The sequence below is a fragment of the Nerophis lumbriciformis genome, linkage group LG24 (assembly GCF_033978685.3).
Source record: "Nerophis lumbriciformis linkage group LG24, RoL_Nlum_v2.1, whole genome shotgun sequence".
Taxonomy (NCBI): domain Eukaryota; kingdom Metazoa; phylum Chordata; class Actinopteri; order Syngnathiformes; family Syngnathidae; genus Nerophis; species Nerophis lumbriciformis.
The window spans coordinates 13,862,352-13,879,059 of NC_084571.2; the positions used below are offsets into that span (position 1 = coordinate 13,862,352).

Genomic DNA, 16,708 nt, shown 5'->3' on the forward strand with positions numbered 1-16,708 from the left:
TCGCTCTGTCTGGGGGCCGACGGCTCATTTGCAATTGTTTTGTTGTGGTTTGAGATGATTTGTCGTATATTGTTCATGCAGCTGTAGCTCAATTTAATGTTGTTCTTGTTGAATACTTTTCTTAGGGTGTTGTCTTTGGGAAAGTGTTTGTCAATCAGATTGAGGAATTTGTGTCCAATGTTAGTTGAGACGTTTTTGCTGTATGGGTGTTGTACCAGATGATGTCGTTTCGTTTTCTGTTCTTTTTTGGCTGGTTTCCTGGCGTGGGTTCATAGGTGAGGGTGAAATTGTATCCGCTTTCATCAAGGGCTTTTTGGTACGGGGGGGTTGCTTGGTCAAATTCAGCTTTGCTAGATGACAGCATCGATAGCCTTTTATTGATTCCGGTAGGTATTCTTTTCGTGGTGGTGGGTGGTTGCTGTCATGGTGCACGTATTGGAGTGTTGTGTTGGGTTTCGTGAATGGTTGGTAGCTGTTATTTCTCAGGTTGAAAGTGACGTCAAGGAAGTTGACGGTTTGCTTGTTGGCTTCAATCGTGATCCGTAGGCCGTTCTCTTTGAAAATTTGGCATATGCGCTTCTTGGTATTCTCGCTGCTCCTTGGCGAGGCGCGACACACTGCCAGTCCGTCATCACGGTAAATATCAAGGTTCAGATTGAGGCTAGCGAGCTGGGAGAGGAGGAAACTCCCAACGAGTTCACACGTTTCTGCTCCGTCAAAACTTCCCATAGTGACGTCAAATGTTGCATTGTTCTTTTTTTGCCATGGTGTACTGTTGTGGATGAGAATGGAGTTTTTTGCGTGGATGATGATGTTTCTTTCGTTGCCTGTGATTGAGTCGTAGTCTGAGGCGAAGTCTAGTGCTTGAGTCAGTAGGTCTTGCGTGATGGAAGGGAAAAATTCCTCGATATCAAAGGAGATAAAGTTGTGCTGTTGTTTGTCTTGGATGTTGTTGAACCATTTGATTACTGCTGCTGTATTTCTCCATTGGTTGAGTGGTGTTTTGTCCTTGATTTTTGTGTTGACTCTGTCCAGGATTATTTTGCTGATTTTTCCTATTTCAGATTTAGTTGGGTTTATTAGTTGGCATGTTGGGTTATTTGCGAAGTTGGGTTTGTGGTCCTTCAATGTGATGAAGGCTTCCTTGTTGGCTGTGGCGTCCACCCTGTCCTCAATGTCCAGTTCAGCCACGATCCTTTTATTTTCCAGGTGGATGTTCTGTAAGGTGTTGGGTTGCGCTTTTTTGTATGATTTGGTGATGCTTCTGTCCAGTAAGGTGTGGTGTTCTGGTATGTCCATTCTGTAGAAGTTTGTGGTTTTATCGGCAGCTATGATGAGGTTGTTTACTTTCTTGATGCGCTCCTTGTCATTTTTCAGCTTGGTGAGGAGTGGGTTGCGGATTGGCTTGAATTTGACTGATTGTATCATTTTGAGCATGTCGTTCTCAAAATCCTTTAGTTCCTCAACTGTGGGTGGGTTCTTGGTAGATTTGAATCCGTAAGTTTCCTTTTGCATTCCTTTTGTTTCAGGGTGGAGGAAAAAATGTGCTTTCCACCGCATCCTTCTTAGGAAGTGTTCCGTCTTTTCTATGAGCCTTAGCTTGTAGTCATTCTGCGCGGGTATGGGAATGTTCTTCGTGGAGTAGTCGATGTTGAATTTTTCCATTTCTGATCGTCGTACAGTGCTCAACAAATGTCAATTTGGAGCGAAGTATATGTCTTAATAAGGTTATCCAAAAAATAGTGCTCGATACCGTAGTAGAGCGCAATATATGTATGTGTGGGAAAAAAAATCACAAGACTATTTCATCTCTACAGGCCTGTTTCATGAGGGGGGGTACCCTCAATCATCAGGAGATTTTAATGGGAGCATTCGCATACCATGGTTTATATAGGGCACAGTGCCCTATATAAACCATGGTATGCATTCGTATACTATGGTTTATATAGGGCACAGTGCCCTATATAGGGCACAGTGCCCTGTGCCCTATATAAACCATGGTATGCGAATGCTCCCATTAAAATCTCCTGATGATTGAGGGTACCCCCCCTCATGAAACAGGCCTGTAGAGATGAAATAGTCTTGTGATTTTTTTTTTCCCACACAAACATATATTGCGCTCTACTACGGTATCGAGCACTATTTTTTCGATAACCTTATTAAGACATATACTCCGCTCCAAATTAACATTTGTTGAGCACTGTACGACGATCAGAAATGGAAAAATTCAACATCGACTACTCCACGAAGAACATTCCCATACCCGCGCAGAATGACTACAAGCTAAGGCTCATAGAAAAGACGGAACACTTCCTAAGAAGGATGCGGTGGAAAGCACATTTTTTCCTCCACCCTGAAACAAAAGGAACGCAAAAGAAAACTTACGGATTCAAATCTACCAAGAACCCACCCACAGTTGAGGAACTAAAGGATTTTGAGAACGACATGCTCAAAATGATACAATCAGTCAAATTCAAGCCAATCCGCAACCCACTCCTCACCAAGCTGAAAAATGACAAGGAGCGCATCAAGAAAGTAAACAACCTCATCATAGCTGCCGATAAAACCACAAACTTCTACAGAATGGACATACCAGAACACCACACCTTACTGGACAGAAGCATCACCAAATCATACAAAAAAGCGCAACCCAACACCTTACAGAACATCCACCTGGAAAATAAAAGGATCGCGGCTGAACTGGACATTGAGGACAGGGTGGACGCCACAGCCAACAAGGAAGCCTTCATCACATTGAAGGACCACAAACCCAACTTCGCAAATAACCCAACATGCCGACTAATAAACCCAACTAAATCTGAAATAGGAAAAATCAGCAAAATAATCCTGGACAGAGTCAACACAAAAATCAAGGACAAAACACCACTCAACCAATGGAGAAATACAGCAGCAGTAATCAAATGGTTCAACAACATCCAAGACAAACAACAGCACAACTTTATCTCCTTTGATATCGAGGAATTTTACCCTTCCATCACGCAAGACCTACTGACTCAAGCACTAGACTTCGCCTCAGACTACGACTCAATCACAGGCAACGAAAGAAAGATCATCATCCACGCAAAAAAACTCCATTCTCATCCACAACAGTACACCATGGCAAAAAAAGAACAATGCAACATTTGACGTCACTATGGGAAGTTTTGACGGAGCAGAAACGTGTGAACTCGTTGGGAGTTTCCTCCTCTCCCAGCTCGCTAGCCTCAATCTGAACCTTGGTATTTACCGTGATGACGGACTGGCAGTGTGTCGCGCCTCGCCAAGGAGCAGCGAGAATACCAAGAAGCGCATATGCCAAATTTTCAAAGAGAACGGCCTACGGATCACGATTGAAGCCAACAAGCAAACCGTCAACTTCCTTGACGTCACTTTCAACCTGAGAAATAACAGCTACCAACCATTCACGAAACCCAACACAACACTCCAATACGTGCACCATGACAGCAACCACCCACCACCACGAAAAGAATACCTACCGGAATCAATAAAAGGCTATCGATGCTGTCATCTAGCAAAGCTGAATTTGACCAAGCAACCCCCCCGTACCAAAAAGCCCTTGATGAAAGCGGATACAATTTCACCCTCACCTATGAACCCACGCCAGGAAACCAGCCAAAAAAGAACAGAAAACGAAACGACATCATCTGGTACAACCCCCCATACAGCAAAAACGTCTCAACTAACATTGGACACAAATTCCTCAATCTGATTGACAAACACTTTCCCAAAGACAACACCCTAAGAAAAGTATTCAACAAGAACAACATTAAATTGAGCTACAGCTGCATGAACAATATACGACAAATCATCTCAAACCACAACAAAACAATTGCAAATGAGCCGTCGGCCCCCAGACAGAGCGACTCCAAAACCAACAAAGGCTGTAACTGTCGAAAGAAACCTGATTGCCCTCTCAACGGGGGGTGCTTACAAACATCAGTTGTCTACCAATCTAAGGTAATACGCAAGGACATTAACACATCCGACACATATGTAGGATTAACCGAGGGAGAATTCAAAACCAGATGGAACAATCACAAGGCTTCTTTCAGGAACAAAAACCTGCGAAATACCACAGAACTCAGCAAACACATTTGGGACCTCAAAGACAATAATGTTGAATATTCAATAACATGGCAAATTCTTGCATCCAGCACACCTTACAATAGTGGTAATAAAAGATGCAACCTATGCTTGAAAGAGAAACTGTTTATTATTTACCGTCCAGACCTGTCATCCCTCAACAAGCGCAGCGAAATTGTAACAGCATGCCGCCATAGACGGAAACACCTCCTAGGTAACACATGAGCCAATCACCACGCCCCTACGCCAGCCTGTACCCACCCACTCTGTGCCCTATATAAACCATGGTATGCGAATGCTCCCATTAAAATCTCCTGATGATTGAGGGTACCCCCCCCTCATGAAACAGGCCTGTAGAGATGAAATAGTCTTGTGATTTTTTTTTCCCCACACATACATATATTGCGCTCTACTACGGTATCGAGCACTATTTTTTGGATAACCTTATTAAGACATATATATATATATACATATATATATATATATATATATATATATATATATATATATATATATATATATATATATATATATATATAATAACGAAACAATATTATTAATTAAACAACAAGGGAATGGAGTGTGATGAAAGCCAAGAGTGTGTATGGTGTGTGACTAAGTGTGGAATTAACTGTTGTGTGTTACTGTGAGTGTTGAGTGAATCTTTCGCCAGACCAAAGGGGGCAAGGCAAGAAGGCAGTCCGTGGGCAAGCAAGCGGTCGGGGGCTGGAGAGAAGCAACGAGGTCCGTGTCCAAGCAGGGGGTCGAGGATCAAGGGAGGCAGTCCACAGTCAAAAGGGGAGTCGAGGCCCACTGCTCGATCACAGCAGACAAGGTAAGCACTGCGGGAAGACACAAGAGACATAAGACACCGGAACTGGGAAGACACAGAGAGAGATCAAGTATGTGGGAGGGAAGCCAGAGACTGGATGCTTACTACGGGAAGCTAACTACGTTCCGGCGCTGGGTCTTCGGGTCCGCTGGCCTTTATGCTGCCTGCCCTCATTAGTCCCAGGTGCGCTGATTACAGATTGCTTGCAGCCGAGCAGGGGCGTGGCCGCGCTGCGGGCAGAGCGAGCAGAGGCTGACCGCCGAGACATTCCTAACGTACAACCCTACATTACATATATACTTACAGTGTGCATATAAATTATTGATGGAGGTTTTTTTAGAGCGTTTTATAGACTGCATTGTTAGCTGACTTTTGCTAGTGTTTATTTACGATTTAGAATGCATTACAAAAAAGAAAGATGAGTGTTCTTGTACGACAAAAAAATGTTGATTCCACTCTAAAAGTGTAAAATCTAATTATAATCATATGTGAATCAATCTTTTTTTTTTTTTTTTTAATATTGACAATAAAGAATAACGTAAAACGTCAAGGTTTCTCCCTCTCTCTATTCTCTCTCTCTCTCTCTGGTGCGGTGGCGCGGCGCCGCTCGTGCACGCGCAGGACGCTGAAGGAGGAAGCAGTGTTTCTCGCAGCCTCCCAGCAGCTTCCTCGCTCCTCACCCACGCGCGACCATTCCACGAACACTCGTCCGAAACCCAAGCAAGCGCGGACTTTTCGAGCCCACCTGTGACCGTCCTCCCTCTCTCTCCTTTTATCGGTTTTGTTTGTTTGTTTGTTATTTTTGGCGCCAACTTGGCCGTGGGAAGTTGAGGCGCAGGTGTCGCGAGCATGGCTGACTGCGCGGCGAGCAACAGTGACGGCGAGGATGGCCCCCGGGAGCCCATGCGGGGCTTCGCCCGCCAAGGGGCCCTCCGGCAGAAGAACGTCCACGAGGTGAAGGATCACAAGTTCACGGCGCGCTTCTTCAAGCAGCCCACCTTCTGCAGCCACTGCACGGACTTCATCTGGTGAGTTCATGTTTCCACGCTATCGTGTTTTTTTTTTTTTTAAACCACTTTTCCTCCAATAAACACTCACTATGTGCACCTGTTGATGCAGGTGCGTGGGCGGCACCCTGACTATTATTTCCAAAACAAACATCAAATGAGTCCTAAATATTTATTTATCACGATATTATGCTGCAACCTCCTGTGATAATACATCATTTGATTCGATTATAATCGATTATTTAAATATTTATAGTTGTGTATTTTTATTGTACATTGTTAATATTTGGCCGGCTAACGTTTGCTATCAATCTGTAATGACGAGGCCACGCCCCTCTAAATTGACGACACGCCCCTTACACGATATTAGGTGCCAGAATTCTGAATCTGAAAAGAAAAAAAACAAATAAAAAATAAAATTTGAGCTGAAATATCGAAATATATGAGAGTAAAAAAATGAAAATAATGACAAGAATTACCCTGTGACTTATAATTTTATTCAACCTGGGGGAAAAATACATCAAAACATAATTTTTCAGTTTGAAATGACTTTTGGGCCTCATTTAGGACCATACAAATAGTCATCTTTTTTTTTTGCCTATCAATCATAATCCTTATGTACCGGTAAGACAAGAACACATGTTGTTTTTTTTGTTTTTTTAATGCATTCTAAGTCGTAAAATATGACAGGTACGAGGTGGCTAACAATGAAGCTAATTTAGGGAGTACTCTATTGCGGCCATAATGCCCTATAAAACCCCCCTCATTATATACCTTATTATAAGCGCTAACGCAGATGGGCTACTTTTAGGAATGCTATAATCGATTATTTAAATATTTATAGTTGTTGTGTTGTGTATATTTATTGTATATTCTTAATATTTAGCCGGCTAACGTTTGCTATCAATCTGTCATGAAGAGGCCACGCCCCTCTCAGATGACGACACGCCCCTTACGCAAGATTAGGTGCCCGAATTCTGAATCTGAAAAGAAAAAAACATATAGAAAATAAAATTTGAGCTCCAATATTAAAATATATGGCAGTAAAAAATTAAAATAATGACAAGAATTACCAGAGTGAATTATAATTTTATTCAACCTGAGGAAAAAAATACGTAAAAATAAAATTTTTCAGTTTGAAATTGCAAAACGTTTGGGCCTAATTTAGCACCGTACAAATATTGGTATTATAAGCGCTAACGCAGAAGAACTACATTTAGCGGCGCTATAATATATCATTTGGCGTATAAATGATAATATTCCATTAGCTAGTATTAGCGATATTGTTATTATAAGCGCTAATGCAGAAGGACTACTTTTAGCGCTGCTATAATACATAATTTGGCGTATAAATGATAATATTCCATTAGCATGTATTTGCGTTATTGTTATTATAAGCGCTAACGCAGAACGACTACTTTTAACGGCGCTATAATATATAATTTGGCGTATAAATGATAATATTCCATTAGCATGTATTAGCGATATTGTTATTATAAGCGCTAACGCAGGACTACTTTTAGCGGCGGTATAATATATCATTTGGCATATAAATGATAATATCCCATTAGCATGTATTTGCGATATTGTTGTTATAAGCGCTAACGCAAAAGGACTACTTTTAACGGCGCTATAATATATCATTTGGCGTATAAATGACAATATTCCATTATCATGTATTAGCGATATTGTTATTATAAGCGCTAATGCAGAAGGACTACTTTTAACGGCGCTATAATATATAATTTGGCGTATAAATGATAATATTCCAAAACAGGCTCCTAATTTAGCTGCTGACAAAAAATTATAGTAATCAAAACTAGATGGAGTCCACTGTCCTAATTATTTCCCTGTTGCTTTTTGTTACATACAAGATTTTGATGAAAAATAAGTAAACATTAGCATAAAACGTATTTTCCGGACTATAGAGGACAGGGTTGCACCCACTAAATTTGAGAAGAAAATAATATTTTCCATATATTAGCCGCACCGGACTATAAGTCGCAGATATATACGTTGTGAAATTAGTTATTTACACATAAATACTTCGTAAATGTTTATTTACATACCTTAATTGCTTCGAAACGGTGTCTGTAACATGGCAGTAAAATGGGTGATCAAACAAAACAGAAGCCATCGTCATGGACCCACTAGCTGCGCAAGCTAGCTCTCCAATCAGCTAAACAGACTCGATAACTCCACGGTGACATTTTGGTGAATTTACAAAACTGAAATAATACTAACGCAGACACTTGTAAAACGTGTTAGCATATTAGCTAATGGCGTTAGCTTCATTACATTACGATAGCACGTACAAATATGCATGAAAACACTCCTACACACATCTCACATGGGGCGCTTTAGTAAGTAAGAATTGTTTTAGTTATATTATCAAATTTACAAACATTGCTTGTAGTGATGAATGAAGAATCCTTACGAGTAGCAACGCTATGGACGGCGAGAAGACTGAACACCACTCCGGTTAAAAACAAAACAAAGCACTTCCGATAAATGGAAGGACACTGCAGCAACTGCAGTGAGCGAATTCGTCCAAAAGATGGCGCCACAGCACAAATAATAAAACGCAGTGTCAGTGTTTTTGCTTATTTAAAAAAAAAAAACTGTTTTCAATTGTTACTGTCAGTGAAGAAAAAATCCATGAATTAGCTGCACCGATTTATAAGCCGCAGATCGCAAAGCGTAGGAAAGAAGTAGCGGATTCTAAGGTACTGTTGGCATCTTATTGAAATCCTTTGGTTTTTGCCCTTATTGTCCTCCTGTGTCTACGGACTTATTTCTTGAGTTTGTAAACAATAACAAAAACAAGAAAGCAATATTTTTTGGTAGTAAAAAATGATCACTGTAGCATCAGCCATATACTGATACTGTACTCTGTATCGTTACTGTCAATGTGTATGGATTTGTATGGATCTGTCCACCCCTGTTTAAATTCAAGAGCTCTAGCTTAGCGGTTCACCGATTCACGTAAAATCCAACGGTGCAATGTTACGGTACCTTGGTCACGGTTGCCGACATAGCCGGTGTTCCGGGTCTTCGCACTTTGGCACTTTACGATCACTCCAGCAGCACTGAGAGCGGACTCTGTCAAACTACCTTGAGACAATGTTGCAATTTTCAATGCAAACAAAGAAATTGACTCAAAACGCTCCAACGTAAGTTTCCAAAAATGCGCTAGCTTGATGCGAATATACATTGGCTTTGCTATTGACATGTGACTGATTAACATCAGCGATTTTACATGGCGATTTCAACACCTCCAAATTTGTTAATGAAAACAACTAAGATGCATGTTACAATCCAACAGCTGATGTGTAATAAGTACAATACTTACAGTATTAACACTTCTTAGGGCGCAACAAAAATAAAAATACACCATAAACTATACAGTACTGCCATCTAACAACTGTTTTTGTAACTTAATGTCATACTTGCAAACGAGACTCAGAAATGTGATAAGAAATAAGATATAACAACTGGACAGCTAATTATTAAATGTTACAATAAAAAAAAAGTATTTAAAAAACAACAACAATATTTAGTAACATACACAACAGCACCAAAAATTAGTACCGGTATCGTTTCCCTTGCAGCAGGAATTGGTACCGTATCAGTTCAAATGTGAACGGGACCCTATTGATGTAGCATGTTTAGCTAGTCCTCGTCCTCCAGTGTTCAGAACCAGAAATGATTTATTAATCCTTGGGGGGAAATTTGTGTGTTACCGTCGCGCTTCATGAAATACTCTATTAAAGAAATAAAAGTAGAGATAATAAAATAAGCAACAAAATAAAATAAGCCATAAATTGAACAACAAGTCGGACTACCGTGATGACATATGTACCACCAGTAAGACATGTCTCCCATTGATACTTGTAGTTTATTTGGCGAGGATTAGTGACTTAGAAGCAGCTTCACACTGTGGAGGGACGTTAGCCGCTAGCAGCTAAACAACATGCACTATCACGATATAACAATAGTGTTAAAAACTCCATTGTCAACCGAATTGATTTCACTTACAGTATATCGTCTATATTGCGCAACCCTACCTTCCTACCATTTTTTCATACCCTCAATCAGCAAGATGTCCTCGGCTCTCCTGGACTGCACTTATTATTAATGTCATGCAGGTCTGTGTCGAGGTTGTCCTCATTTGCAGCGTTTATTTTTAGCTTTGTTTTGTGTTATTCCCCAAACTGCAATCATGAAAGCCTCCTGATGATGGATTTTTAATTTGGTCATGGATAAATGACTTGACCCTGAAAGCATCTCTATGTGTGAATGTATGTATGTATATGCAAAGCCCAAAAGCAGTGAAGTTGGCACGTTGTGTAGATGGTAAATAAAAACAGAATACAATGATTTGCAAATCCTTTTCAACTTATATTCAATTGAATTGACTGCAAAGACAAGATATTTAATGTTCGAACTGGAAAACTTCGTTATTTTTTGCAAATATTAGCTCTTTTGGAATTTGATGCCTGCAACATGTTTCAAAAAAGCTGGCACAAGTGGCAAAAAAGACTGAGAAAGTCGAGGAATGCTCATCAAAACTTATTTGGAACATCCCACAGGTGAACTGGCTAATTGGGAACAGGTGGGTGCCATGATTGGGTATAAAAGCAGCTTCCATGAAATGCTCAGTCATTCACAAACAAGGATTGGGAGCGGGTCACCACTTTGTGAACAAATGCGTGAGCAAATTGTCCAACGGTTTAATAACAACATTCCTCAACAAGCTATTCCGAGGACTTTAGGGATTTCACCATCTACGGTCAATATCATCAAAAGGTTCAGAGAATCTGGAGAAATCACTGCACGTAAGCGATGATATTACGGACCTTCAATTCCTCAGGCCGTACTGCATCAAAAAGCAACATCTGTGTGTAAAGGATATCACCACATGGGCTCAGGAACACTTCAGAAAACCACTGTCAGTAACTACAGTTGGTCGCTACATCTGTAAGTGCAAGTTAAAACTCTACTATGCAAAGCGAAAGCCATTTATCAACAACACCCAGAAACGCCGCCGGCTTCGCTGGGCCCAAGCTCATCTAAGATGGATTGATGCAAATTGGAAAAGTGTTCCGTGGTTTGATGAGTCCACATTTCAAATTGTTTTTGGAAACTGGACGTTGTGTCCTCTGGACCAAAGAGGAAAAAAAAACATCTGGATTGTTCTAGGTGCAAAGTTGAAAAGCCAGCATCTGTGATGGTATGGGGTTGTATTAGTGCCCAAGGCATGGGTAATTTACACATCTGTGAAGGCACCATTAATGCTGAAAGGTACATACAGTCTATTCAATTAGGTTGAAAGGGATTTGCAAATCATTGTATTGTGTTTTTATTTACCATTTACACAATGTGCCAACTTCACTGGTTTTGGGTTTTGTATGTAGCTATCGAGCTAAGTGATTGCACGTTTGAAGAGTTCATCAGTTTTTAGCCACAACATGAAAATCATCACATGGGAGATTATGGAGCAGGATTAGAGGTGAGAATATCCTGATTTGATTACGGTTACGATTCAGAAGCTACGATTCGAATATAAATCGATTATTTAAATATTTATAGTTGTTGTGTTGTGTATTTTGTATTGTACATTGTTAATACATCATATATCATTATTATATATACTAAATGTATTACATTATTAATGACCAACATTAAAATACGGTAGCGTAATAGACCTAAATATTCATTAAAAACAAGGCAGAGGTTTTATTGAACAAGCTTATTCAATATTTTTGGTCACTGTAACCACTGTAACCACTGATATCACTTATCACGGATTGAATAGTAACACTGTGTTTGGATATAGGAAAATAAAACACTGCACTTAAATCAAGTGATTGTCCTAATTATTCCTTATTGCTTTTTGTTACATACAAGATTTTGATTAAAAATAAGTAAACATAAGCATAAAACGTATTTTCCGGACTATAGAGGGCACCGGTATATAAGCCACACCCACTAAATTTGAGAATATTTTTTTCCCCCATATATTAGTCGCAGGATTAAGCCGCAGATACATACGTTGTGAAATGAGTTATTTAAACAGAAATATTTATTTACATACCTTAGTTGTTTCCAAACGGTGTTTGTAACGCGGCAGTAAAACAGCTGATCAAACAAAACGGAAGTCATTGTCACGGACCCACTAGCTGCGCAAGCTAGCTCTCTTAGAACAGAGCGAAGATTTTATACTCTAAGGATTACGAGACGGAGATGTTTTTACGGAAATAACAAATTACAGATTTTATTTGGTTTTCCCTTTTCATTTAAATAAATGTTAAAGTGTTATGATACAAACCAATATTCAAAACAATTGAATTTAGCCAATAAAACCGATAAAATACTAAGACTAAAAGACTATCAGTGAAGCATAACAAAACACAAAGAATGCAAAATATTGGCTTTCCTAACAGTGTGTTTATTTATTTCAGTTATTTTAAAACATCTAAGAATTTCAATGTGTGTTTAAGTACTTTTTGAACACATTTAACAATATGGCGGTTATGATAGCGGTGCTAATTTTGGTAACAATAACCGTAATGTAAAATGTTCATCTCGTTACATCCCTAACACTAACACGTGGCCAATCACTCCAGCAGCACTGAGAGTGGACTCAGCCAAACCACCTCTTGGTAATGTTGCAATTTTCAATGCCAACAAAGCGATTGATAACTGGACAGAAGTTATCATAATCAGCTAATTTTTAAATGTTGCAATTAAGGCTGAAACGACGCGTCAACGTAGTCGACGTCATCGGTTACGTAAATACGTCGACGCCGTTTTTGTGCGTCGATGCGTCGCATATTTACGTCACACTACCGTCATGGCGGAGCGCAAAGCAGACGATGCGAGCGGTGCGAGCGAGGGGAAAAAAGCACGCCAAAAGTCATCAAAAGGGTGGGAGTATTTCAATAAACGGCCTAATAATGTTGTAGCGGCGAACAGCTGTCTCGTCAGCTGACGCGCGAGCTCGCAACCGTGGCTGCTGAGCAACCAGCCAAACCCCACTTAATAAAATTATATTTTATCTTAGAGCACATCCGCATCCCTATTCACCTAGGCAACCCCAGGAAATGTATATAATTCGGCATTATTTCGGCCAGTCGGCTTATATGATCAGAACCGATCAGTTTACGTTCACGCGCAGGTATAACGCGGCGCGCTCCCGTCTCATCTGCTGGTGCGCGAGCCCGGTAATTAGACCGCTGTGTCAAATCAAGGAGTACAAAAGACGCCAGTGCAGAGTGGAAAAAGGTTTAGTTCGTTACAGAAAACCCAGAGTTGTGCCAAAAGTGTACCAAAACCAATAGCTGAACGGACAGCCGGTAAGATTGCACTTTAGTTCTCTTTGTGGGTGTGGCGCACCTGTTGCGCTGGTGAGATGGGGGGGGGGGGGGGGGGTGCTTAGTCTGGAGGCTAAATACACACGGTGTTTTGTGTAACTGTTGTTTAGTAAGGAAGTGTTGATATTCTTTGCTTAGTTTGATAAATGTTGGAGCAGTTTGCTTCATCAGGAGGGTGAAGTCGCTCAACTTAAAGTGTTGGATTTAACTGTGTTGGATCATTGGCTCCTGGTGAGGGCATAGAAAAAGGGGTATTTTTCTACCAGTAGATGGCGTTTAAGATTGAGTGTTTCACTGCTAATTTAATAATATATTTATACTGAATATGGATTTTAAATATGTATCTAAATAGGTGGTTAATTGGTTAGGTATTTATGTATTTGCATATTGGGTTTTCTGCTGCATTTATCTATTGTGTTTCTGGGTTTAAATGTATTTTATATGTATCTTGGTGCATTTATGTTGAGACAATTTATTTAAAATCTGTTTTAACTTAAAGGGAAAAGATGTGTCAATTTTCTTGCACTTGTTTAATGGTTAAGAGTTTGATTGCCTAATTAATAATTGTAAATTATGGGATTGATAATTGATTGATTTTTTACAGCATGTTAATCTTGTGGTGTTTTGTCCTTAAAGGTTTTTCACCTACTAAAGAAGCTAAAGGCTACTAAAGAAGCTAAAGGCTACTAAAGGCTACTAAAGGCTACTAAAGACAGCTAATGACAGCTAAAGAAACTAAAGTCTACTAACACTGCTAAAGACTGCTAAAAAGACTAAAGAAGAAAAAAGAAGCTGATTCTTCGTTGGAAAAACTGTTGCAAACAAAAGGAAAAAGTAACTACGGTCTGGTCTTTTGAGTGAAATCCAGAAGCCACATTTAGCATTGGTACATCCCTTCAAGTGTGGGATAAGCACAGCGAAAAAAGCAAAACACTTGACAGTTGTTGTATGCACACTGTGTCGAGCGGAAATGGCCTATCATAGCAGCACAACGGCTATGAACGAACATTTGAAAAGAAAACACCCGACAGCGTTCTTGCCATCACCATCAACTAGTCAATCGTCCGCGTGAGTATACGTTGTCATCATTACACAAAAACATGAATGTGTCATTTGTATCTGCGTTGTAAATTCATAAACTAAAACACCGTTTCGCTCTGAGAGGCGCGTTTGGCGTGCCTGTTCAGTGTTTACAAAGACGCTAACGTTAATTAGTTGTGCAAATACCTTTTACAACATTAACAGTTACATATACTATGTACAAACGAACAATTAACTTTCACTTTAATCATACTATCATTATTGTGTTATTAAGCAAAATAAGCAATCATTTTACTTTTGTTGAGATGTTTACACTGTTACAGAATATTTCGTTTTGCACTTTTTTGTATTGGATGTTTATCTTTATTTTTGTACATTTTAAAGCAAAATAAGCAATACTTTTACTTTTGAAATGCTTATACTATTGCAGAATATTAAGATTTGCACTGGATGTTTACTTTTATATTTGCACATTAAAAAGCAAATAAGCTACTTTTAATTTTGTTAAATGTTAAAAGTTTTAAATGTTTACATTGTTACAGAATATTTTGTCATGTTGTTGTCAATGTTGACTGAGTGGCCATACTTTTTTTTTGTAAATAAGTCATGCCTTTTGAAAAAACTGGCCTAAATTTATTTTTTCATCTTCATTTTAAATAAAAAAAATAATCGGTAAAAGGAAAAATAATCTATAGATTAATCGAAAAAAATAATCTATAGATTAACCGATTAATCGAAAAAAATATCTATAGATTAATCGATAGAAAAATAATCGTTAGCCGCAGCCTTAGTTGCAATAAAACAAAAAATTAGATTGTATTACTTAAAACAGTATTTGTTAACACACTTTTTAAAAGTAGGGAAAATTGGTTTTGGTATTGATTCCCAGGTACTGGGAAATGGTACCGTATCGTTTCAAATGTGAACGGTACCTATTCCTATAAAATACAAACCAATATTTGAAATGACAAAAGTTTAGTTATTAAAACAGATAAAACACTAAAACTAAAAGACTATCATGAAGCATTAAAGACACAAAACATGCAACATATTGGCTTTTATAACTGTCGATTTATTTCAGTTATTTTAAAACATCTACGAATGTATAAAGTACTTTTTGAGCACATTCACCAATATTGCGATTGTGATAGCGATGCTAATTTTGGTCATTGGTAACGTATCAGTTCAAATGTGAACCTATTCCAATACAAACCAAACCAATATTTTAAATACCGTATTTTTCAGACTATAAGGCACACTTAAAATCCTTTCATTTTCTCAAAACTCGACAGTGCGCCTTATAACACGTAGCGCCTAATGTACGGAATAATTTTGGTTGTGCTTACCAACCTCGAAGCAATTTTTTTTGGTACATGGTTTAAGTGTGACCAGTAGATGGTAGTCACACATAAGAGATACGTGTAGACTGCACTATGACGCCAGTGCGCAAAACCACAATTTTAAATGTTCCATTGAAAATAAAGAACATTACACACGGCACTCAAAAATATGTCAAAACGTTTTAGTATAACTTTGAAGCCGCACCGCTTGATGGATTTTTGGCCCATTACGTCTACCGTAGTCAGAGATACAAGTAATACTATGGTGTGTGTATGAGGACCGCAAAATGGCACCCATTAGCAGACATATTATCTGGCGTTTTGTTTCACAATATTATGCAAAAGCTACTTTTCTTACCTTCTGGTACCTGCTGATGTTTATTTGAGATCTGCATAAGTCCTGAAAGTTTGCGCGCGTCCGCCACTGTAGTCGGTGCCGACACCGTAGTCGATAAGCTTTTTCTTTTTCTCTATCTTCTTGTTATGTGACGTTCATCCTCTGCTGTTGCCATTTCTAATATAAAGTAGTGTAAAGTTCTTACTTATATCTGTCAGTAAACTCGCCATGAATGCACTAAAACATACCGGTGTAGTGAGTTTATATTATTCACTCAAGGAACTTTAGTTATTAGAGAGTTCCGGTCGGAAGGTTTTTCAAGGGACACATTTCCGGTGTTGTTGTTGCACTAGTGAGCCACGGATGAGGAGATGCTGCTCCGTTATTGATTGAAGTAAAGTGTGAATGTCATTAAAACAGTTAGCTCCATCTTTTGACACTTCTTCCACTCCCGTCCTTGCACGCTACACTGCTACAACAAAGATGACGGGGAGAAGACGCTGTCGAAGGTGAGCCACGTAAATAAGACCGCCCACAAAACGGCGCTTCCGGAAGCGACTGTCGGAAAGCTCCTTGAAGATGATCTGAAAAATATCATCTATGCAACATTTTGACCAAAGAACCACCATTACATGTTATGTAGACCACAAGGAAGTCTATATGACCCCTTT

General features: G+C 39.2%; 1 protein-coding gene across 2 annotated transcripts in view; it reads left to right on the forward strand.

Moving 5' to 3' along the window:
- Positions 1-5,566: 5,566 nt before the first annotated feature.
- prkcbb (protein kinase C, beta b) overlaps positions 5,567-16,708 on the forward strand; it is a 282,211-nt gene continuing 271,069 nt past the window's right edge. For both annotated transcript variants that reach the window (XM_061981613.1, XM_061981612.1), the window contains exon 1: positions 5,567-5,964. In XM_061981613.1, coding sequence (XP_061837597.1) covers positions 5,786-5,964 — 179 coding nt within the window. In that variant the 5' untranslated portion in view covers positions 5,567-5,785. The remainder of the gene's footprint in view (positions 5,965-16,708) is intronic.